Below are 24,613 nucleotides of genomic sequence, written 5' to 3' on the forward strand. Positions count from 1 at the left end.
ACACCACTTCTGAACTTCCTGTCAGAGGTTTCTCAGCTGGACTAAGTGGTACTAAACCCTCATTTCAGATGAAAGGAACCGGCGCATTTTATTTGGAAATCAAGGTGAAGTGGAGGAGGAGAGGAGAGGTCCAGAACCCAGGTGACGTTTCCAGTCAGTGATGGAAACGTCACTGACTGGAAGTGACGTTTCCATCACGGGGTCGCTGTTGCTCCACTGGGTTTCCTCAAATTCCCAAAATTTGAGCAAATTTAGAAACTAAAACTAAGTTCAAAACTAATAAGTTCAAAACGAAACAACTTTCAAGCATCTTTGACGACAGAGTCGATTTTGCACATTGTACCTTTAATGGAAAGGATTGGCAAAATCTTTAAAAACGTCACCGTCACATTTTCCCGAGACATTAAGTAGAAAAAGAATCTGAAGGGCCTATTAACAGGTTTTAATAAAACTGCCGGCGTTGCTTAAAAAAGGCAAGCAGAGCGTGGATCACAGACAGAGGGGAGAAGAAGTGAAGCGGCTATCGAAGGGCGGCCACAGAGCGGAGAGGACGCGGAGTCCTCAGACGACGGGCTGCGTCTCCCTGACCAGCCACTGCAGAGCCTCCATCCTGCCCTGCCGCTCCAGCTCCGCACCAACCACCTCCCTGCACCTCCGGTGGTACTCGTTCACCCAGTCCTTCTGCAGAGACACAAGGGTGGAGAAGCCATGAGGACACCGGCTGCGTTTCCATTGCAAAATGTGCGCAAAACTTCTTCCGTCTTCCGCTAATGTTCAAAAGTCACAATTTCACAATTGCGGTGCTTCCATCAAATAGGAAAAGTGATTAAAAATAAAAAAATCACAGGGGAATAAGTTTGTTCACGTCAATAAGACAAAAGAAAAAAAAACCCCATGGCGGAACGATCTTCCGACCACTTCCTGTCGGTTCTGCTTAGTGGTTTTTACGTGTGGCACGAAAAAAGTGTTTCCTGTGCAGTTTTGTGAAAATAAACCAATTTTGACACGCTCCAAAAAAAAACAAAAAAAAAGTAAGAAAATGACTTCATAAAAAACCTAGAATTTTTCTTCAAAAAATTTGTGCATTTCCGTTAAGCTAATTTATTTCTGAAATTAAATGGTCAATGGAAACCGCAGACACCGACAGCAGAACACACGTGAGGAAAACGGAGCACGTTTGAAGCTTTTACGTTTCATTTAATCGTGCGTCACGAACATCGCCGTAAATGACTGTTAAAATCAAGAACTGGTTTTACCAGTTTAAATCTGTTGTGAATTGTTCTGCCTGGAGTCACGTCGGATTACAGTAAACTCAATGCATCTAATACGCGACGCTCACGGTTTTCTAAAATGGACGTATTCCACGTAGGCGTCTCTCACCTCCTTCTGCGTGAGCAGCTCCGTGTTCATCATCTTCACTTGGATAGGAACCAAAGTCAGAGGCTCAAACGTCAGACTGCCCCTGTTCCTGTAGTTGTACTTGAAACACAGACGGAAGAAAAACAGAAAAGGGGGCATAAATGACACCATATGATGATTGGAGATGGCATTTTAATGCATTTTGAGATGATATTTATTTGCAACTGTGTTTTCACTTTGGGTTTAGCGGGAACAACGAGGACCACGTTCTCAATACGAATCCCAAACGATCCGTCTTCATAGTATCCCGGCTCTAGAAAAACCACACATAAACAAGAGAAGGGTAACGTAGTCTTTGGAGAACGTCGAAAAATACCTCAAATATCAACTGATGCCAAGGTCACTCAGATCAGGAACCTTTTAGAGGCGGTTAAGATGTCATGTAAACCCACCTTTATTTAGATCTTTAAACAAGAGAGCATTCATGAGTGGGTCGTCCTCAACTAACTAAAACTAAATCTCCAAAAACATTGCAGCTCACACGTTAAACTCTGATAATGACAAGTTAAAGTAGAGATTCTAGATAAAAATTGGATTTATTTTTCTCTCTTTTTTTAAAAATTGTTTGATATTCAGTTTTAATTTTTTTTTCCAAAAACTTATCTAAGACTGAAAGATTAACAAACCCCAAAATGCTAAACATTTCCCGAAGACTCTGAATGTAGTAACTCAAAGCCTGGCAGTTGAAATCCGGGAAGAAAGCCAAAAAAATTAAAAATTGGTCATTTCTATCCGCCGACGTTAATCCCTCCCATCCCATCCCGTGTCGTACCGTCGCTGACGATCATTCCAGCCTCCAGAGGTTCGTCCGCGAAGGTTTTGTAGCTGATGCCGCAGGGCCCCTCGTGGACGTTGAGGAAGCAGCCCACGCCGTGACCCGTTCCGTGAAGGTAGTCCAGTCCCGACTCCCACAGGGCGGCACGGGCAAACGAGTCCAGCAGGTGGCCTGGACACACGGACAGTTAGATTAAAATACATCGCACACATTTCCTACGTTTTTTTTTTTTTTACAAACAAATTGCCTCGGTGTGGACCCTTGGAAGTGGTTTCGATGTTCTGGGTCTGATCCGCAGCTTCCAGGTCAGATTTAAGTTACAGGGCTGTTGTAATTTTACTAAAGAAGTTATCTTAAAATCCTAGTTTGAAATCCAAAATGCGGACAGTGACTATAAAACATGCTCCCCCCTTTGGATGCTTTATAATTTTAGTGCTTTTATAGTCAACAAAATTGGACCTTTCTGACCAAAAAAAAAAGACAAAAACAATATTCACTATCAAAGCGAAAGTTCTTCAAAATGAGGTCAAGTGAAGCTTTTACGGAATTTCATCTTAATTTTGCAAAAGTCAATCTTCCCCAGTCCTCAGTTACGTGGCAGTTTACTGATGACTTGTAGTTAAAAAGAAGAAGAAAATACTGGATGCATTTCCATAACGTCCAGAAATAGTGAATTAATTGATCAGACCTCATGACTTTCTGCTCAACGCTCATGAATCCTCTCAAAGGAGTAAGCAGTGCTCACCTTTAGTGCCATTGGGGAAAACGGCAGCGCTGACAGCGATGTGTCCCTTCAGCACGTAAGTAAAGCATTCCTGCGGCGGAATAAGACGCAGAGTTATCCACATTTATAACAGATCGGGTCGTTGGAACCAATACGTCAAGCCCATTTTCCCAACAACGAACCGGTTCACCTTCTCAAAAGCGGAAGGCGTCCCGAAATGCACGGTGCGGGTGACGTCTGTGGTCCCATCGCTGCCAAACACACAACGCAAATTCTCTTGGTCGTTCATTCCAGTAGATATCAGCAGAATCAAGCCAACGCGTGCCGTAAAATAACTGACATGCAGCGGCAACATATTTACATGTACTGAGCTCCAGAGTCGATCAGATAAGCTTCATTCACAGTAAGAGTTCTGTTGGTTTCAGGAAGGGGCCTGCGGGAAGGAAATGTGGGTCAGCTGAGTCAAAGGTCCAAATCATACCACAGGTTTTGCTCGTTTGTTTGTTTGTTTGTTTGTTTGGTCTCCGTACTGACCGGTAATGTATGATGGCTCCGTTCGGACCCACGCTGGAGATGGTGGGGAAGCTGAGGCCCACAAAGTCTTTCTGCTGACTGGAAAGAAAAACCGAAAGAAACTCGTTCAGCACATCCTGCACACACAGTTTCAAAAATCGCTAAACTTGAGGAAGCTGAACCACACTGAAGAATCTAAATCACAAACCACCGTCAGCGAATTACGCTCCAATAAATACGCCTATTTAATAATGTGTATGGCAAAAATAACCCCCCCCCCCCCCCCCAAATAGCAACGTTTAATGAAAATATGCTTTTTTTTTACACCTCCAGTGGACACGTTTCTTATTCAGAAGTCCAGTAGAGGGCGATATTTCTCATGATTGGTGAATTTCACAAGTCTTCACACATTTTTTAAATTCAGAAATTACATTGTTTAAATGTCAAACCTTCACACTTTTCCAGAAACAAATGTACCAAAGTAGTCTGTTCTTAACAGAAAAATCTTAAATTCTGAATACAAATAATTACTATGACTGTAAGACATATATTAGTACTGCCATAAGCTTTAGCTAGAAAGCAGTAGGAAAGAAGGAAGGAAAGAAAGAAGGATGAAGGAGTGAAAGGAAGCGTGGATATTTTTTAGAGAACTGGGCAGAATTCTCAAATCTATATTTTCCTTCCCTTCAACAGCACGTATTCAGACCTGCAGCATTTCGGGTTTCTGTGGAATTAAAGGCGTCACAAAGTCAAGCGAACTGACGTCACAAACTGGACACGGGAAGCTGGGAATCACCTGCGGAGTTCCTCGGCCTTATCGGCTGCAGAGATCTCGGTCACGTTGCCGTTGGGGATCTACGAAACAGCCGCCGAAGCGACGACAAGTGGAGTGAAAATAAACACTGGCACCCGTAGAGGTCTGAGTGGAACCAAGTGATGTAAAAACGCGTCTGCTTGAACAAAGTGTTCCCAGTTTCAAACAATCAAAAGATCCAATCGTGATCCAGGCCTGATCCTTGCCTGGGAGTCTCCAGCTATACATCCATAAGTAGAGAACATTAACTAGACTTTTTACTGAGAGATAGGTTTTGTGAAAAAGAATACCTCCTTTTCCAACCAAGCAAAGAGTTCACAAAGAGCAACAGCATCCTTGATCTGTCGAGAGAGAGAAAAAAAACAAACCCATCGGGCTTTATTTTTAAACAGAACTGAAGTAAAGAGGCTCAAAAAAAATCAATGGCTCAGGTTTTATGTAAATTAGATATTTTTGAGGTTCAGGTTCTCTTACGTGGGCCATTTTCATGCCCTTGATCTCGGTGGCGTTCTTCACGGCTTTGGAGAGGCAGAGCGGAGTGTAGGGAATCAGAGTCCTGTGAGCCTAAATGATAAGAGAGGCATTATTGCAAATCACAGGCTTTTAATTTGGATAATTATTATTTTTTCTTTCTGTTTAGTTTTATTGAATTTAACCGACAAGTTAAAAAAGTCCTACTGTTTTAATATATATATATATATATATATATATCAACTTATGTTTATGACAAAAGAAACAAATGCTCTGATACCTACCTTAATGTAAATGAAGCAAAAATGTATTAAACACAAAAATAAATCATACAAAATTCATAAAAAAAAAAAATCCTAAGTTTCTCAGGGTTTATTTAATTCTAATAATTACAATCCAAATTGTTCTAATTTAATGATTGCACAGTAAACTAAGCTCAAAGAACCTTTTTTGTTGATATGTATTTTTTAAGTTCAGAACAAGTTTTGTGCAGATTTTTTTTTTAAGTACCGTATGCTAATTCAATTATTAGCAAATCAACAAGTGAACCTCTTTTTTTTTGTGCAGACTGCTAGAGGAATGGGTTAACTTCTGTACATCTAAAAATAACTTCAAAACTGCATGTGGGCGTTTTCCCTACAACGCATTTGTAACCTGCAACGCGAATCACCACAGACCTGCAGCAGCTCCGCGAGGACGTAAACAAACAGCTCCGTTCCTACCAAGAACTGAGCTCAGCTTCCCTTTTCTGACACAGTCCAGAGCAAACCGTCCGGTCCAGTCTCACCTTTGGGACGACCTGCGTCAGAGCGCAGCTGGCCTTGTCACAGATCCACACTTTGTCCTTGGGGCCGAGCGCGGCGCAGATCGCCTGGAGCTCGGTGTACACGGACTCGTACGGGAAGGTCTGGACGCTCAGCTCGGCCAGGCTGGAGGAGTCCAGCTGCAGGTGGTCCCGCACCACCGGGTCAGACAGCCGCTTCAGGTCCACAAAGAGCCTAACAGCGGGAATGGAGGCGAGGGGGAAGAATTCACTCATGAAGAAGATGCATTCAATTCTGATGCACTGCTTTAATTTCAAAGAGAGGCTCTCCTTTATATATTTACATATGCAGTATAATATAATAATAATAACAATGCATAAATGCTAAGAAAATATCTAGTTGAGCAAAAAGCATTGTGTATTTACTCTATTTCTGCTTTTCTGTCACATTTAAACGTTTCAATGTAACCACAAAACTGAGGCAGTTGAGGCCTGAAGTCTAAAAAGCCACAGAACAGATTTTGAAACCCCTTCCAGACTCCTAGATGTGAACAAGTTTAGATTGGGTATTAGTGTGATGCTTTTTGGCAACTTTTTAGCCACTTTATTTTGTCAAAGAGGATCTGTTTAGACGAGATAAAACCTCTTCCACATGTTTCCTGGTTCCTGATCTGATCATAGCCATGATGATTCATAATTGTTGTATCTCCTCTTATAGAAATCAGGTTTTGAGCAACAGCAGCATCTCTAGCTCGACTCAGAAGCTTCAGACTTAAAGCCAGTTTGCGGCCGTGACGTCGTGCCGTTACCTGATGGAGTTCATTCCCACGATGGCATACGCAAAAAACACTGGGTTGTAGTGAATGTCTGCACCTCGCAGATTGAAAAGCCCTGAGAAATGAAAAGCACAGGATCAATTCAAGAAAACCACAAAATGAGCAAAATTAGGCAGCAATATTTACGTCTTAATCCAGCGTCAGGGCATGTGTAAAGGAAAAGTGATTTGGCTTATTCGTTGTTATCAAACTGCAGTTGTCATTGATAATAATCTGGCCTAAATGTGACTCGAATCTGATGAAGTCGGCATTTTAGCGGGCGACCTAAAACCTCAGATCAAACAATCCCCAGATAAATGTGCACCACTAGGAGCTTTGACTGTGATTAAATATGTAAATATTTCACTGTTGGTTGATGATTTTTGTCTCCAGTTCAAGTGACTTTTTTTTTTTTTTTTTTTATTTATTAATCTGCAAAATAATTAACCAGATGACAGAACGAATAGCAGCAATAGAAATCAAATAACCAAACAGAAAGAACAACAAGCTCTTTCACAAACAAACATGTAGGTATATATATATATATATATATATATATATTTATTTATTTTTTTTAAAAGGCACATTCAAAACAAAAACAAAACACTGAACATAATCCATTGGTGTCACAAAAAATAGAATGGATTAATTTGTGAATTAGGATTCTTTTTTTGTTTTAATCTTGGCAGTTATTTTCTAATATAACTTATTTTTCTGTTTTTCCAATTAATTTAGCATCAAAGACACTTTAGAAAAAAGTGGAGAAGGGAGGGAAAAGAATGAATAAATAAAAGTTTATGCCAGAACAAAGAATAAATATATGAATAAATAAAGATGCAACACTAAGAGTCTTATTGTCTGGTTCTCTCCCTTCACTCCTCTCCCCTGGTCTCTCCTTCCACCGTGGCATTGACTCAAAACTCAGAAATATTTCAAAATATTTCACGTACACGCGATCTCATCCAGCGCCGTCACCACAAACCAGCTGATCTTCCTCTCCGTCATTTTGCCTCGAAGCATCGTGATCTTGTCCTGCCAGGAGACACCTGCAGGTAGAACAGCATCCTCAACCCAGAGTGCCGAGCTCCCGGGAAGTAATCACACATGCGATGTTTGAAAACAATTAAAACAAAGAGAGAAGACTTTTTTTTCTTTCTTTTTTTTGCAAAGGTATTTTTGAGCCTCAAACATAACCTGCTTCTACTATTATAAACTAATTCTGCACGGAGCAACTAGTGCTGATGCCTGACCCGTGTATTCCAGTCCCAGGGTGCGGAGCTGCGTGCTGGGCCGTTCCGGCCGGTCCGTCCAGACCACGTCGATCAGGTTGTCCTGCACGGCCACCAGCGAGTGGCCAGCACTGGTCAGTGCCTTGGACATGTTCTTCCACTGGTCTGAAAAACACAACATCACAAGTTTTTGTGGACAAGTATTTCTTTGCAAAGATGTGCTTTATCTTTTTTTTGATTTAATGTTTTGTGTGTTTTTTTGTTGTTGTTTTTTTTAAATGACTCGATATCGTGTAAGGCAGGGGTGGCCAACCCTGGTCCTGGAGGTCCGGTGTCCTGCAACTCTTAGATGTCTCCCTGATCCAACACACCTGAATCCAAGAGCTGAATCGCCTCCCTACTGCAGTCAAGTTCTCCAGAGTCCTGCTAATGACCTCATTATTTGACTCAGGTGTGTTGAAGTAGAGATGCATCTAAGAGTTGCAGGACATCAGCTCTCGAGGACCAGGGTTGGCCACTTCTGGTGTAAGGCCACTGTCACACCGGATTAAAACGGCAGCATGAAATCCCATAAAATAGGAATTAAACCAAAAAAAAAAAGAACGTAGTTGGTTTCCGCAGGGAGTTTCCGATGACGGTTTTAAACATACACAAAGCATCATTGGTGAAACTGTGCTTGATGGGATGATGATGATGAAAACACAAGTCCCTCCAGAATGTTGCAATGTTTTTTGTGTGATTGTTGCGGCATAAAATCACTGATTTTGCTCCACTCTTAGCAAAAAGGTTGTGGTCAAAGTTGGGATTTTTCTTCCAGTTTTATTTTTGCCAGAACGTTGACTTAGACAAAAGGTGAAAATGCTGCACCTTCCCTAACCTTCCCTTCCCTTGTCCTCATCTCATCATGTTATAGTCCTTCCTTACCTGAGACGGCCCTGCCTCATCGCTCCGCTGCTGGCCTCGGGTCTAATGTCTCCTCCCTGACCTTTTGCTCTTTCTACTGTGACAATAAAAACGTATTTTAAATATGTGTTTATAAGCACAGTTTCAGCAACTGCTACAGCACATCTAAAAATGTTTTTCTTTGCAAAAAAAAAACAACAACAAAAAAAGGCAAATGATAGCATTTAGTGCAACACGTCCTTTTGTCCTGCATGGACGTCATAAAACAGGAAGTTAAATTAGAAGCCGGCGAAAGCGATTGGTCAAAAATTCAGCCGAGCTGCAATGGTCAGAGTAGATTGAAATAAAGAACGCATTAATGTTACTGGAAAAGTTGCGATGATTGTTGAAAAGTGCAGGTCTGCACAAAATTTCCCAAAAAAAAAAAAGAAAAAAGAGTGGATTTGCGTAAATAGTTGCGCTCGCAACTTCCTGGAGGGACTGGAAGACGTCTGCACAGAGGAGTCTGGTGCCGTCATGGCTTTGATTCTTCATGGCGTGTGTCCAGCAAACACAGCTGAGGCTACAATTCATCCGATATTTTTAGGGAACATGCTAGGCAAGTTTTGAGCTTTAAATTGAGCTGCAGGGAACAGCACACACCTCCAAATTGTGCATACGAGTCAGTTGGTCAGAGACCAAGGGACGCTGTCGGTTTTTCGGACTGCATTTGAAATGCAGAAAGCATCTATGATGCCGTCAAAGAGAAACCCTGGTGTTGTGTTTACCACTGAGAGAAGAGGAGTGGAAGGAAGAAAAACACAAGCAGCAGCTCATGGGGTTTGCAGTCGCAGCTCGACTGAGAATTCAACGCCTCATCGTGGTAATCAGATGGCATTTTTGCCATTTTTCTGGTTCGTTTTCTAAGCTACAGAGTTGATAAAAGATGTGCAGATATGAAAATTTGGGCCAATATCTATGGCTGGTTCTGATACCGCCACTATAGAAAAATTTAAATTTTTTGTTTGAATAAAATCGATCAGTCATCAGAATGGTCAACATAGAACTTGATTACTAAAATAAAAGCTTAAAACTGTCCTAATTTACACTGAAGTGAATTTGCCCCAATTTGTCTGAACCAGCAACAGTGGTCCTGGAGGCCGTAGGATTAACGACGGCCCCTGAGTTGGGTCTAAACTCAGCTACATGCATCATCTTCTGTAAAGAAAAATCACTCTGAGGAGTTGCAGGAAACACACGAAGCCTGACGGGAAAAGGAAATTAACCAATGTCTCGTACCAGCAGCAATGATCCAAGGATCTACTCCCACTTTGGAGTTTTCTGGCAGGACGCTGATCAGCCAGTCCTCCTGTGACGGTGTCTCCTTCAGTCCTGTAAGTATTTAAAAGCAGCACAGTACAACTTGAATTTTACAACTAACTGAGCTTTTAAAGATGCTTATAATGTTGTTATTTGTCATTACTACTTTTCAAGGTTCTGGTCAACCAAAACACCAACGAGGAGGCTCACCCATCTTCATCAGAGCCCAGTTGTTGTCCATCTGCTGGCTGGCCTGGAGGAAATATCGTCCGTCTGTCCACATGGCAGCGTGCTGCTCTGTGATAATGGCTGTTCCTGAATAATGATGCAGAACAAAAGAGCTGCTTAGCTTTGTGTTTGTTACACACAGGATCACATTCAGACTGACCAGGTCTGAGGAGCTTTGTTACACAGTTTTAAATGGTAAAATCTCTGACTACAGTAGAGGATAACCAGTGAACTCGTCTTCGCTCCATTATGAAAGATGCTTGCTTCTGAAGCCAGGTTTGTCTCAACAAAAAAAAAAAAAAAAAAAAAAAACGGCTTTTACATAACTCTGCTGATCTTACTGTAGGGATCAGCACCTGATGAGAACAGATATAAACCTGGAAGTCTTTCTGAACGTATGAAAAGATTAAAAGCAGGTGATTCTCACCAGGCGCTTAGAGCAACTGCTTACTTCTGCTCACATCCAAGCAAAGCATACCTGCAGAACCATTGAACCCACAGATGAATTCCCGTCTGCAGTCACATGGTGCAATGTATTCACTCTGCAAGACAAAAGCAGGCTCAAAACAGCATAATTTACAGTCAGTGCATACACGAGTGTGATTGACAGCGAGAAGACCCTCCTCCTGACTCCCATTGGTTGCTTCTGGTCCAACTGTGTATTTCTGAAGATGGCAGTAGCACCACAGCAAGGAGGGAGAGGAGCTAAATGTTTTCACAGAGTGTCTATCTCCTGTTGTACAATCACAACACAGAGACAGTTTTAACAAATGTGTAAAAAAACACACAAAAAAACATGTTGTTTTTAAATTACACACTGCAGCTTTTACGTTGGGAACCTTACCACGTTGAGACCCCGCATTTTTAAGCCAATGTGGGGTCTACTCTTTTATCATGTCTGTGGGTTTTGCAAGTGGAGGTTTAATCTGAGCAGAGACGAGTTTTGAGCGCAAGGAGGAAAGGTTTGAGAAAGCACAGTGAATATTTGAAGTTGTGAGTACAAGCACTGCAAGTTTTGAGAAGAAAGTCCTGCTTTCAAAATAAAAATGTAAGCACAAAGTTTTGAGAACAAAAGACATGAAATCCTGCTTTCAGACCAAAAAATGTGTGCTCTCCAATTATGGCACAGGAAAAATTTCCCCCATACATTTTGGTCTAATCTCTAGATATGCATAAAATTATACTTGAATCAGGAAGTATTGCGGAAATAATGTGCATGTTTTTTCTCTTACCTGATGTGCATCTCCAGATGGGACTATGTAAGCATTGATTGGCTCTGAGAAATATTTGCAGTTCCTCATTGCCTGCCGAAGAAGCCGCAGAAGCTCCCCTGTGATCTTTGGAGACATTGCTGTGTCTGGATTCAAGAAAATAAAATCACATATTTTCTGTATGAGCAATTAAAAACTAACACTTATAAACTTGTAAATTAACACTTGTAACTTGTGAACACTCATAACTTGTAAATTATGAGCACAAATTACAAGTTGAAAAGTAGTAGTTAGGGTAGAAAAAACTTCCAATCCTTTCTTGGATCTTGCTAATTAGCTGCATTTTACCTGACTTTTGAGAAGCCATGTTGACTGCAGCGACACTCGGCCTGACTGACTCTACGTGGAGCTCAAAGTCACAGACCACACCTGGATCTTTAACCTGCATAATGTGCCAGTTCAGCAACCATGATAGCAGTAAGAGTTAAATATTACACAAACAAACTCGCACAAATTAAAGGTGCATCTCAATGACTCAGAATGTCATCAGACAATGTCCTTATTTTGGTCGATTAACTCAGTGAAACTAATGAATTATACAGGTTGCTTACACTCTCAGTGTAAGCATATACTACTGCTGTAAATTGTTTTGGCATGCAACCAAAAAAATAAATAAATCAAAAATTAATTTTAATTGAAAATTTTTATATTACATTAAATACTAATTAAAGAGTCATTTTAATACAGGATTATTATGCACACTGCCAATAGCATCCTTCACAAAAGGCAATTGATAAGGAAGCAATCACCTTTTTTGAGCACACACTTTCCTTCCACCAAACTTTCCATTAATTTGCTTTCACACAACAGTCTGTGGAGATCAAGCTTCTTGTGTAATATTGCTATGTTGCAAGAAAGTACATTTTGGGTTTTAGAAAATTAATAAATGGCTTTTTTTTTCAATCATACTAAGCAATTGAATTACTGTATTTTCAGGACTATAGAGCACACCATGCTACAATGTTTTGATAAAAAACAAAACAAACAAACAAAAAAAGAAACTGGAAACGTACATATATAGGCCACACCGGGCTACAAGCCGCTGGTATCTCCGCCACTTTTCCGTAAGGACCCAGCAGAGGGCTGCGTCCTAATAAATCTGCTGGATTTATTAAGGACGCAGTCCTGCGTCTCCAACTCCGAATCATGGATTCGTTCACGCCGAGCTTATTTCCCTCCTGTACTGCCAGATCATAGCCTTCAACTTAAAAGCTGCATCATATAAGTTAGAAGAAATTTATCCGTAGTGCCTGCTGTTAGCCTGTGCTAGCAGCAGGCTGAAAATTAGGACTTTCATTGATTTTCGATATGATTCACTTCCTGCTAAAGAGCACCCCCTGGCGGTTGAAGGAAAATACACAGAAAAGCCGCACCGGGCCATAAGCCGCATGGTTCAAAGTGTAGGAAACCAATAGCGGCTTATAGTCCGAAAAATACGGTCGTTAAAAAATTTAAGTGTTCTATAATATTGTCACCTTCCTAAAAACATAAAAAATAAAATACAAAAATGTACGTATTTTTCAAAAGTGATTTTGGCAAAATTAAAAAGAATATAGAAATAAAATTAAGTAATAAAAAATTTAATTAAATAATAATAATCACCACCACTTTCTTACCAAAAATGCTTCAGTCAAAAACATTTGCTTTTAGCAGAAAATGACTTAGCCTATAATTTTGGGAAGGTGGCTATATTCTTATTTATTGCACCTGTACGTAACAAACTCCAGATACAAGACCTGCGTTTTCACCACGTCCACGCTGATTTAAGGGTGGCACGCCAAGACGTAAAAAGCAACAACACACAAACCGACCAATCACGTCTCGATGCTCTTCATCGATGAGCTCTCCTATTGGCTAAAAGCTCTGCGTGAAATTGTTGTTTACAAGTTCACAAAATGAATAAGATGAATTTTTCCAATTCCTTTCATAATTTAGCAGCTATTTCTCATCATATACAACATAAATAAATAAGTAAATATGTTGTGGCGTAGAAATATATGTATATTAAAAAAACTCTGGCCTCGTGAAGGGTTTTCTTTCTTTATTCCTGTGCATGCAGGATCAACAGGCCGACGATATCAGTAACTCATTTATGAATTACGTGGTGGGTGTGGCGGCGTGAGGGGGTAATAACGATGCAAGCGTTTGTCCCAGTAAAAGAGACCGATTTAGACCTGCTTTAAAGCGAGTAGCAGATCCCAGACCCATGTCTGGTAATAGCCGATCTGAAAACAGTCCGCAGTTCCCCCTGTGAGGAGAAGCTCGAACCCTCCGAAGCAGGGCTAGCTAAAGCACCGCTACGATCCACCGGCGAAACACTGAATACACACCCGCTCTTCCGCCTCTCAAAGGTGGCTCCGGTGACAAAAATCGAAGCGTATGTTTGTTTACCAGCTCGGACCTTGTGTTAATTTACTAAACAAGGAGGCTGCCATTTCGTGGCTGACGTCACTGGTCACATGACAGTGGCTTCAGCCAGTAGACGCAGAGGGATCGGGACTCGCCTCTTCCCCAGTTAAGTCTTTGGTGAAAAGTGTTTATTATCTGTGTGCGGTTCAGGGTTGGCGATTTTCGGACGTTTAAGTTAAGGAACGTAAGAGAAAATCTTGAGGACTATCTTATATAATTTCTTTTCGCACTAGGATTTATAATAATAGTATTAAAATAGTCAACTATTGGCTTTCCCCTACAATTCCTGTAAACTAAATTAGTATTAGTAGTATTATAGTATTGTTCTTCATTTTCCTAAAATGTATTGAAAGTGAAAACAATCATTATTTTTGTGAAAACTTTGGCAGAAAACCTTCAGAATTGAGAGATGTTTTCCTGCAGACTGTTTTCTGAAATGATACTTTACACTCTTAAGGTCTTGTTTGGACTTTAAAGTCTACAAACAGCATTTACTTGGTAAATATATAGGTTATGTGAGGAAGTTCCAACAACTAAAGGAAGCTGAAAATGATTGTTTTGATGCCTTTATCTAGTCAGATTGTTGGAGAAAATTAGAGAATCGTCACAGTGACCCTGTAATATGCCGGCAAGTTTATTACAACTCAATACAGTTCTTAGTGAGGTTCTTTTAGTTCACAAAAATCAAAGTATCTGACTTTAAAAGGTTTCTAATTACTCTTTTCAACTAAAGGAGAATTCAAAAGTGGAACTCAAGTGAAATTACTGAACATACTCACTTGCACATCGGCCTTTTCCTCTGAACGGGCCCATCAGCTGGCTGCTTCCAACGGACTTAAGAAGTTGTGTGCTGACATTTCCTTTAAAGTACACAAAGTCATACAAAATTTAACTATTATGCTAATGGTAGTCAAGGAGAAAGCACATCAACATTTAGTTTTATTCCAACTTGATAAAAGCCCACCATCTAGCTCTAATGTTGGTAGTGATGGGGGGTCTTATCGCAAAGGTAAACTTTTCACCTTGTGGGAGACGTGTGAGGGTATAATTAGCTGTCCTGTGCTACGATGTATAAACCCTCTGTACAGACGCCGCTCTGTTTCCCCCCTGCAAAAGAGGAATGAGCCCGAAAATGAGACGCACAGTCACTCAATTGAGGCGTCGAGTTACTGAGCAGGTTTTGGAGGATTTCTAAAGATATTCAGTGCCAGTAATTGTTCATTGTCCTGATTTTGGGACTTACAAGCTTCCCAGTTTTAGTGTGGTAGCTTTAAGCACATATAGGCCCATAGATTTACATTTGAAAATAAATACAGCATCCTGAAAGCTGCCATTTTCCTATCTACAATTTACTTCTATTGTTGTGTCAATTGTCTTTGACTTTTACTGCTAGTGTTGTTGTTTTCAGAGGTAAAACCCTTTTTATTTTCAACAGCGACTAATTGCTTGATGAAATACCGTCACAACAACTAGAATGCAACGAGTCGGAACAGGTTTATGTCGTTACATCACTAAATCAATACTAACCTGCAGCAAAGTTAAGGTGCAACCTTTCCCACAGTTGGTAATAACCACAACAACAACATGCTGTAAACAATCAGCGATTTGCCTTAAGCATTAATATCTCTTGATTTAGCTCTATAGAGGCGTGGCAAAAGGTAATCCTGACAGAAAGCCTCAGGTTTGCAGTTAACAAGCCAATTAGCAAATAGAGCAAACATGTGGAAGAAGATGCTCTGGTCAGGAGACACCAAAGGGATTGTGATGTGGAGACTCCACATCACATCACCCTGATTACAACCTTTCAGCTGTGAAACCTGGTGTTGGCAGCATCATGCTCTAGGGAGGCTTTTCTTTAGCTGGTCACGTGAGAAAGTGGATGGAGAAAAACACGGTGTAATCCTGGAAGTTAAATTGTTGGCGGCTGCAAAAGAGCTGAAACTGGGGCACAGAAAAAACAGTGGTACAACTGAAAGGCTATAATTAAAGTGCATAGAATGAATGCACTGGACGGCTGATAGAGGGAAATTACACTTTATGCAGAAGTGTTCCTCAAATTATACTCTAAAACAGGTGAATAACTAGAAGTCATGAGAAGTTCCTTTTGTTTCTCTCAGAATAGCAGAAAACGAAAATACATTAGAGTCTCATGTGCCAGTCTTTTTGGCTATTAGCCAGGTGCATTTTCTCGCTTCTTACACCTGAATAGAATAATTGGGTCATTAAGGCTCTGGAGAACTGTTCTACACAAGAAGGAGGTAATTAAGTCATTTCATTCCAGTGCTTTGTACCTCTGGCACATCTAAACACTGCAGAAGAGAAACAATGACTCTGTAATCCTGAGTAAGATATAATAAACTGATTAAACACTGTAAGATTAATGTTAAATAGACTTCTAATGAAGGTAGACATACTGTGAATAATTATTTTATTCCACAAAGGATATAAAAGAACTTCCAGAAGCTTTGTTTACACAGTTTTCTGTAAGTAATTTCTCTATTTACATATCTTCTGCATTGATCTAACAATGGTGTAGATGCTCTTCTCTTAGTTTGCTGCTGTTTCTTTTATGCAGAAGTGTTCCTCAAATTATCCTCAGATTATATTTGAATGTATTTACATCTGATGACATGTCCCCAGCAGTCCGCCTCACCAGTAGTTTCATGTTGAAGGGGTTGAAAGTGTCTCCCACGCTGGTGCACAAGCCGCTCGTGGCATTCACACGGCTGCTTGTGATAAACAGGGAGGCCGCAGGAATCTGAAAGCACATTTAAAATACAAACTATGTTTCCGCTGCCTACATTTTTCAGCTTCTGACACTAAAGATAGCAGTGGAAGAGATTTCTGACCCTGACCAATTGATTACGCATACAAGTACTACTACAAGAAGGTAAAGTGACAACACAAACTATCCATTTTCTTTATGTTAGGTAAAATGTATAGCATGAATGTGGTGTCTCATGTTTGAAATTTACTTTGATTTTCAAGACTCCACTCTTGTTCATTTGGGATCCTTGACCAGTCGTGGCTAAAGTTGTAATGTTTTGCATTATTTAACTCCATTACTCTTTACTTACACCTTGACTTGCAGATGACTTGAGGTCCACATTCAGTGTGACATCACTGCTACCCCCATCAGGAAACACTTGCTGGCGCTTGAAGGGACAGAAACCAAAGGTACCCGACATTAGTAGACGTACAGATTATTGTCAGCTGAACAAAGTGATTTATACTGATGTGTGGATATCTGTCTTCTTTTTAGTAACTGCTAAGGCACTTCCAAAATTATCTAGCCAGTCCAGAATAAGCTCATGTTGTCGTTTCCTCCTTGATAGCTCTGCAGAGGTTCAGGTGTAAAGCAAGACTCAGTGTGGGGCCTCTGGATGGCAGCTGACAGAAACAGCTGATATCATGGTGAGCCTCAGAGTTTAGTGAACATACATTCACAGATAACCAGCAGAAAGATGTTAAGCTAAACTGAAGCTTTTACCTGCGCTTAGAATTTAGATGAGGCCTAAAAAAATCCAACCGGCACCGAACCCAGACACTGTGTCTGAGTCTGGTCAGACCCATCTATTGACATTAAGTAAGTAGTGTAACGTCTCTTGTTTCTTAACATCTTCCAGCTCCAGTTTGTTGCTTGTTGTAACTACAGTGAGAGTCAAGTGCAAATCATCTGAGATGTGTGACTGATGGGAGCGGAGCTGCATGCAGATTTATTGTGCCTGCTTGTTGCAGGCTAGTGTACGTCTACTCCTGACTATGTTTCCTCAACCGGGTCAGCTGGTTACTCCTGTATTTAGACTACAATAATCAGAATAACACCGCTTTATATATCACATTCTCATTTGGTTTTCTCTGTACTGTACACCCTGTAGATTTATCAAAAGCACCACAGAAAGCCAACACCACACAACGCAACCCAATCATCAATTTAGGCCCTATCTGGCCCAAATTTCGGGTCGTGTTTGGGTTTGGGCCATAATTCTAAACTCTAGCCCTGCTTCTACCATTTCCTGTCTGTTCGTTGCCCCTTTTGCTTCAAGCACTCTTTTGTCATCTGTTAACATCTTCCCAATACTATTTATTGGAAATTTTGCTTCCTGTGAATCTAATTGCACTGCATGGTTTGGATGTGTCTATGTTCCAGCACAGCAGATTCAAAGGATTGTATGACCTCCTCATACAATTGGTGGCCACCAAATGCTCCAGAAACTTGTTAATCATCCCTTCATTCAAGTCAGGTGTTTGGAAACAAGGAAACACCTAAAACAGTGGACAGGGGCGCCGGCAAGGTATTATCGGAAGGTACAATACCATCACTGCACCTGACCAACAACAGCACAACCACCAACCACCTCCAACGTGCATAATGTGTGTATCATACCATACAAACACAATATTTTAATATCCCTTTGGGATTAATAAAGTACTTTTGGATTAGAATTTGAATTGTTTACCCAGTGGTGCCCAAAGTCAGTCCTTGAGGGCCGGCATGCTGCATGTTTCAGTCATGCTGAAACACGCAGCACGTTGAAGAGCTTGTTGTTAAGACCAGGAAAAGAACTAAAACCTGCAGGATGCCGGCCCTTGAGTACAGACTTTAGGCACCACTGGCTTAGCCTGTGGTTCTCAAACAAAGACAATACAGAATCAGACAATTCTGGCATCTTGCAGCAGACAAGGAGCAGATTAGATAAAGATAATTATGTGTTTTTTTTTACCAGTGTGATTGTCCCAGACACTGTTCCTTTAAATGTACCCTTTGCAAGAGTCCAATGTCCATTTATAACGGTGTCTGGTAAGATATTTGCACACACCATCCTGTAGAGAAAACACAGACATCTTCATGAGACGGGCTTGAAATAAGCAGGTTCAATCCTGTTGGATTTTTTCTGTTACAATATTCTGGTTATAATCTATGTTTCTGATCTGTGTGCAAGCTTCTCAGATCCCTTGTACCATTTTTATGCAGATGACTCTGTCATTCTCACTCAATCCCATGGGTGTTTGAATGTCTGCTATCTGCTTTTGAGTTCGAGTGGTCATCTCATGCAACTAAACCTGGTTTTAAATGGTATAAAATCCATGCTAATGCATTTATCACATTCATCCATCTGATATCAGATACGTTGAAATGATACTTAATGTGACTTGAAACTGATTTGAAAAAGGAAATGCCCCAAAAACCCAGGGACGGAACGACTGTGCACATTGTTACAAGAACCACAGACCTTCTACTAATCGCAAAAACATTTAATGAATCTAATAAAATACCACTAATAATAAAATAAATAATTGATGATGCCATGCTCATGTGAATAACAAGTACTCAGCATCTTGCAACTGATCACTATTATACGTGCTACATATTTGTAACAGTCAGAAAAAAAATAAAGTTTGGTTTTTGCTATTGGGAAAACGCTTTGATTATTCAGCAAATTATTTGTGATCACATGAAAGCTTTGATCATCTGGACTAAGGTTACTTGTACTCTCACTTGTAAATAAGGTGACGTAGTCAAGTCAAACGTTACAGCAGTTAATTACAATAAAATAAATCCTTTTCCCATGTAAGTAATGTGGTCTGGCGGCTATGCTGCCGCTACACGAGAAATTGGACCAAACTGTTTCATTTGGTGCTTTTCGGCTCAAACAATTGTGAACCGGTTTCAAAACGTCTTGTATGAGTTTAGCTAGGAACTATTAAGTGTTTTGAGAATGAACTGGTTAAATTGGCATATTTGATCAGAAATTAGTTAATTGTTATGAACTCTATAAACATTTTTAGTTAAAATATTGACTTATTTTAATTATTTTTGATGACTATTCCTCCTGACTGTCAGGAGATGGGATTGTTTTGTCCCTAACACTTCCTGCAGGTGTCCACCAGAGGGCGCCAAGGAGAGCCAACTAAAGGTGATCAGGACTGTTCTCCAGCAGGCGCGCTTTCACCAAAGATTAGATGAGGACAAAACGCCACTTATCACGACATTGCTCAGGCTTAGCCAAAAAAAATAAACTATTACGATCTTGCGGATTTTTTATTCTGATAGTTGTAGTTGAGCAAGCATGAATGAGAAAATTGGAGTTTAACCTTTTCATAGTAAAATTAGATAGGAGTTAACAGACAATTCTTTTTATATTATGATGTATTTTAGGACCAAAGGGGGCGATTGGTCGAAGGGTTTCATGTGACGAGGAGCCATGGGACGCCCTGTGGTAGAAATGAGTGGCTGAGACAATTTGTGTGTTTGCAACGTTTGATTTGACTAAAGAATTAGTTCAGTTCAATTGAACCTGCATAAATGAGTTGAAATTGATTGGTATTGAAGCTTATAGATAAGTAGTAGGAAAAAAAATACCTATCAGTAATGGGGTAAACATCTCAAAAATGAATTCACTTTTCGTCTTAAAGAATAATTTTCAAACAGTGCTGTTGCTGTTTTTCTGACCTTTGGCTAATTGGGAAAATAAGCATTTTGATTTTTATATATATAAAGACCTTAACTGCCTCTTTTTTTTGTCACACTTCAAATTATCCTCTTTCTTCGACAGGCAGGAAGAAAATACAATTCTGAAAAACCATGCATACATACAAGTATGTGCCTGGAAAATTGACAGTTTAAAATGTAGTTCACAAACAGCAGCCCTTGCCCAAATGAACAGCAATACAAAAGAACAAAATCAGGCATACCAACAACTAGTTTATTAATATTTATAGCCTCAACTGGTTCTTCAAAAGAAAAAAAAACAAACAAACAAAAAACCCCTGGAAGATCTTCATTTGCACGCAACGTTTATACAGATATGCACATTATTTGCTCCGTCACCACTGCAACATTTGATAGGTGACATTTCAAATTCCCAGTTTTACAACAGCAGGACCCGTGAGCCTCCACCGACGAGTTGGGACGCAAATGGGACTCTGCTTTTATAAAGAGGCTGCAGACGGCAGCAGGAAGGCAGCAGCAAACATCAGGCACAGCAAGAAGATTTCTGGCAGCACCAGCTGTCCTGCAGAAGATCCTGGAGAAATCAAACAGAAAAATGCAGATTATTCAGGAAGAGAGAGAATCATTTAGCGTGGCGCTACAAAAATGTTTGTTTTTTTTGAGACATTTCCATCATTTTAAAACCAGATCATGTACAGACAGTGTTCGTAGTTTACATTTCCAAGATTCCACCTTTTTCCCAGGTTTAGATTTACGAGCAAACACTTTGGCTAAAAATTCTGTGAAATAAAAATCTTTGTTGCATTTTCTGTTCACAATAAAGCAGAAAATAAATGAACCAGTGAAATGATGAACCACAACACCAGAGCTAAAAAATAAAATAAATCTTAATTTTGAATTTCAATAACATTAGGCTTATTATTATTATAATTTAGAGATTAAGAAAAATAAATCAAGATTCAAAAACACTTTTTTCACCTTCTACAGTTTTCATATTTTAAAGATCGTTTCAAATGCAACTGTTAAAATAATTTGTCTTTAACGTAAAAAAAATAAAAAAGGCTCCATTATGGTTATTTTCTGCAATAATATTTTAAAACATCACAGGTAACTTTTGATTTTTAGCCATTCATAAATGCCCAATAAGCACCATTTCATGCCCCAATTTTGTTGCCATTTTGCCGCCCGTTTGGTCAACATGCAGCCATTGTTTCTCTCATTTGTTAAACTACAGCACATTAGTTTACATTTGTTGATAATGAAATATATTTGATCAATTATAAAGAGAAGTTATAAATTTTTTCCCCCTCAAATGTTCTTAAGATTTCATGTGACCTCCTCTTCCAATGAGAATAATCCATTTTCTCATAAAATATAGATTATTGACCCCCTGGTCACACTTCTATTTAACAGACCCCAACCATCAAGCGAATCATTTTGATCGGGCTCAGATAAATCTAATTTGCTAAATGTTTAAGATAAGTGGCAAAGTTCCAACAATTAAAGGAAGTTTAATTTTGCTGCCTTTAACGAGCAAAGTTTTCCACAGCAGAACTGTGATACGCCAGCAAGTTTATTACAACTATACAGTCCTTTTTTTGTCCATAAAAAAAAACAAAAAACTAAATATCTGATTTTAAAATATGCCTAATTACACTTTTCAAATAAATGTGGAGGTAAAAGTGGAACCCAAGTGTTGTTATTGGAGGTACTTACTTGTACATGTGGTACTTTCTCTGAACGGACCCATCAGCTCACTGGTTTTGACAGAACTTAGAAGATCTGAGCGGACATCCCCTTTAGGGCACAAAGAATCAGACAAACCGTTACTGAGAAAGCAAATCAACCTTTTGTCTTCTTAAATATTTAATGCATCTTGATGAAAACCCACCGTCTATCGGCAGTGATGGTGGAGAGTCTTATTGTAATGGTTCATTTTTCACTTTGCGGTAGACTTGTAAAGTAGATTTTTTATTTTTTTTCTCTAAAGCTCCTCAAGGCGACATTTGAAGGTAATTTTCACTATACTGATAAAATTGAATTAATTAGCTGTCCTGTGCTACGCTGTATAAACGCTGCTCTGTTTCCCCCCTGCGAAAACGGAATGGACTGAAAATGAGACGCACAGACATTCAGCTCTGGCGTCGAGTTACTGAGCAGGTTTTGGAGGATTTCTAAAGATATTCAATGCCAGTAATTGTTCATTGTCCTGATTTTGGGACTTACAAGCTTCCCAGTTTTAGTGTGGTAGCTTTAAGCACATATAATTACATTTGAAAATAAATACAGCATCCTGAAAGCTGCCATTTTCCTAGCGACAATTTACTTCTATTGTTAGTGTCAGTTTCTTTTATTTGCCATTGCTGCTAGGGTTGTTTTCAGTTCAGACAGGTTCCAGAGGTAAAACCCTTTTTGTTTTCAACAGTGACTAATTGCTTGATGAAATGCCGTCACAACAACTAGGACGCAACGAGTCGGAACAGGTTTACGTCGTTACATCACTAATCTGGAGCAAATGTTAGCTGCAACTGTAATCCCCATATATGTTTGTAATATTATTGTGGGTAGTATTTTTTATTTTGTTCTTATTGGATTTTGTCTTGTAATTTAATGCACCAGCAAATCGGTTTCTATTTTAATTTTGGGTTTTCTTTTTTCTACCAGAAACCGCCTGTAGGTGGCTTGTGAGTTTACACTCTGGTTAAGACAGCAGAGAAAAAAATTGGAGCAGAAGAAGGAACCGTAGCTGGCTGTAGCACGTTGTGCTGAGCTATTGCACGCTAAAAGAAAAGAAAGCGAGATATATAATCAATTCTGATTAATTCTGATAATGATTGACAGAAGAGAAGATAAGTGACCCGATCCTTGCAGTTAAATTTCTTTTTGCTGTGATTTTCTCCGGTGAGTGTTGTATTTTTGCAACTTGAAATGAAGCTAATGCTAAATGGCGCCACAGGCATTACTGCTCGTTATGTTCCGACAAGAAAATAAAAGAAACATAAAACCAATCGGGGAAACATGTAACATTAGAATGATTTTCACTGTATTATATTTTTGTTATGTATAAACTTAAAAAAAAGGGGTTTGCATACAATGATATATATTTTTTGTATACTTGCTATTAGTTAAATGTTATTTTTGTTATAAATGGGATCTATTACTCCTGTATACTTTTGAGACTTTAATAGTAAATTAAGTTCTATATATTTGCAGGTTGGGTTTTTTTTCCCTCCGAACCACATTCAACTTGGAATACTCCAGCTGCATACCACCACAGGCCTGGATTGGGATGTGCTGAGCTCCAGGTTTCAACCAAAGACCTGGAACTGCTGGAGTCGCTGCCTGCTTTCACACTGGATTAAGATAAGATTTTGGATCCAAAGAAATACATGGCCATTGAATTGACAAAGACTTGACTGACTGACTTAAATTTCAAATACTGAACTAAAGAAAGGAACTGAACAATAAGGAATCTGGACTAAAAGAAAACACACTACCTGATAAGGGTGGACACTTTATGTTTAAAGGCAAATGTTACAACAATGTACTGTTTAATTTTGTATTAAATAGTCTGTTAAATTTTTTTTGACATTAAGGTTGTTTGTGCTTATTATCCTCTTTTTTTGAACTTAGCAAGAAGACTAATTGTGAAATCTAAATTTCTCAACTTACCCAGTAAGTTACACAAATTGGTTACACAACGTTTTCCACAGTTGGTAATAACCACAGCAACAACATGCTGTAAACATCCGAGATGCATTTTGACTGGATTATATGTGCAGTCTGAGAATACAGTGGCATTAGTGGTCGCTCTGTGGCCTCACGCAACTATAACCCTTCAAAGTATCTGATTGGGGTTTTATCTAATCAACAAGTGCTGCATGTCTATGTAACCCTTTAAGTGTGGGATGAGACCTCGCTGTTCCTTAGACTCTGCGTTGTGTTTTTCTTTAATTGTTGTTGTCGGAAGGAAACTTGAGGCAGGAATCGGACACACACGGGTTGCGATCGTGGTTCAGATCGTTTATTCGGCCACCCGACAGCGCAGCGGCTTCGCCTTCAGAATTCACAGCAAATACTCCAGAATTCACAGCAAATACTTCAGAATTCACAGCAAATACTGCCGTGTCAACATAAAAAGAAGAAAAAGACAAAACGATACAAAACTAACTATTTGGACATTAAAAGTAACATTTGGCTACATTGAGGAGCTGGCGGTCAGTATTGCTTACCTTCAGAATTCACAGCAAATACTGACCGTTGTACTGCCAGCGCACCGTAACGGACGCCAAGTACGGCGTTCTTTAACGGACACACTTTACCAATTTCCATAACTCAAAGAACAAATCTAACATTTTGGTGACATCCACTGATATATTTAAGCTACTGCCCTACATTCACCCGTTGTTTCTTTGATGGCGCCCCAGTCATCAGGCTAGACACAAAACAACAATGAACATACAAATAAATGAATAAAAAAAAATAATAAAAAAAATAAAACTGTGTGATGTGTCAGTGAAATGGCT

At 39.6% G+C, this 24,613-nt stretch overlaps 1 protein-coding gene and 1 long non-coding RNA gene across 7 annotated transcripts in view; one reads left to right on the forward strand and one right to left on the reverse strand.

The window, feature by feature from the left end:
- Positions 1–324: 324 nt before the first annotated feature.
- Positions 325–24,613, reverse strand: part of xpnpep1 (X-prolyl aminopeptidase (aminopeptidase P) 1, soluble) — a 40,892-nt gene continuing 16,603 nt past the window's right edge. Inside the window, exons 1-23 of one of the 6 annotated variants that reach the window (XM_044114525.1) lie at positions 18,358–18,688; positions 16,711–16,788; positions 16,287–16,391; positions 14,413–14,493; positions 11,186–11,310; positions 10,432–10,495; positions 9,936–10,040; positions 9,705–9,797; positions 7,545–7,688; positions 7,245–7,340; positions 6,289–6,370; positions 5,504–5,714; positions 4,720–4,809; positions 4,536–4,586; positions 4,228–4,286; positions 3,453–3,530; positions 3,280–3,351; positions 3,109–3,169; positions 2,940–3,009; positions 2,192–2,365; positions 1,596–1,672; positions 1,381–1,479; positions 325–681 (exon numbers count right to left, since the gene is read on the reverse strand). In XM_044114525.1, coding sequence (XP_043970460.1) covers positions 562–681; positions 1,381–1,479; positions 1,596–1,672; positions 2,192–2,365; positions 2,940–3,009; positions 3,109–3,169; positions 3,280–3,351; positions 3,453–3,530; positions 4,228–4,286; positions 4,536–4,586; positions 4,720–4,809; positions 5,504–5,714; positions 6,289–6,370; positions 7,245–7,340; positions 7,545–7,688; positions 9,705–9,797; positions 9,936–10,040; positions 10,432–10,495; positions 11,186–11,310; positions 14,413–14,446 — 1,905 coding nt within the window. In that variant the 5' untranslated portion in view covers positions 14,447–14,493; positions 16,287–16,391; positions 16,711–16,788; positions 18,358–18,688 and the 3' untranslated portion in view covers positions 325–561. Of the gene's footprint in view, positions 682–1,380; positions 1,480–1,595; positions 1,673–2,191; positions 2,366–2,939; positions 3,010–3,108; positions 3,170–3,279; positions 3,352–3,452; positions 3,531–4,227; positions 4,287–4,535; positions 4,587–4,719; positions 4,810–5,503; positions 5,715–6,288; positions 6,371–7,244; positions 7,341–7,544; positions 7,689–9,704; positions 9,798–9,935; positions 10,041–10,431; positions 10,496–11,185; positions 11,311–11,512; positions 11,534–13,554; positions 13,704–14,412; positions 14,494–14,655; positions 14,741–15,160; positions 15,257–16,286; positions 16,392–16,710; positions 16,789–18,357; positions 18,689–24,613 lie in introns of those variants that run through there. The other 5 variants (XM_044114526.1, XM_044114524.1, XM_044114523.1 and 2 more) reach the window with 5 other exon arrangements.
- On the forward strand, positions 16,675–17,935 carry LOC122829743. Its single transcript, XR_006370417.1, has 4 exons — positions 16,675–16,810; positions 16,969–17,047; positions 17,134–17,219; positions 17,784–17,935. It is a non-coding gene; the product is annotated as an uncharacterized LOC122829743 (long non-coding RNA).

Source organism: Gambusia affinis, linkage group LG04 (genome assembly GCF_019740435.1).
Source record: "Gambusia affinis linkage group LG04, SWU_Gaff_1.0, whole genome shotgun sequence".
Taxonomy (NCBI): domain Eukaryota; kingdom Metazoa; phylum Chordata; class Actinopteri; order Cyprinodontiformes; family Poeciliidae; genus Gambusia; species Gambusia affinis.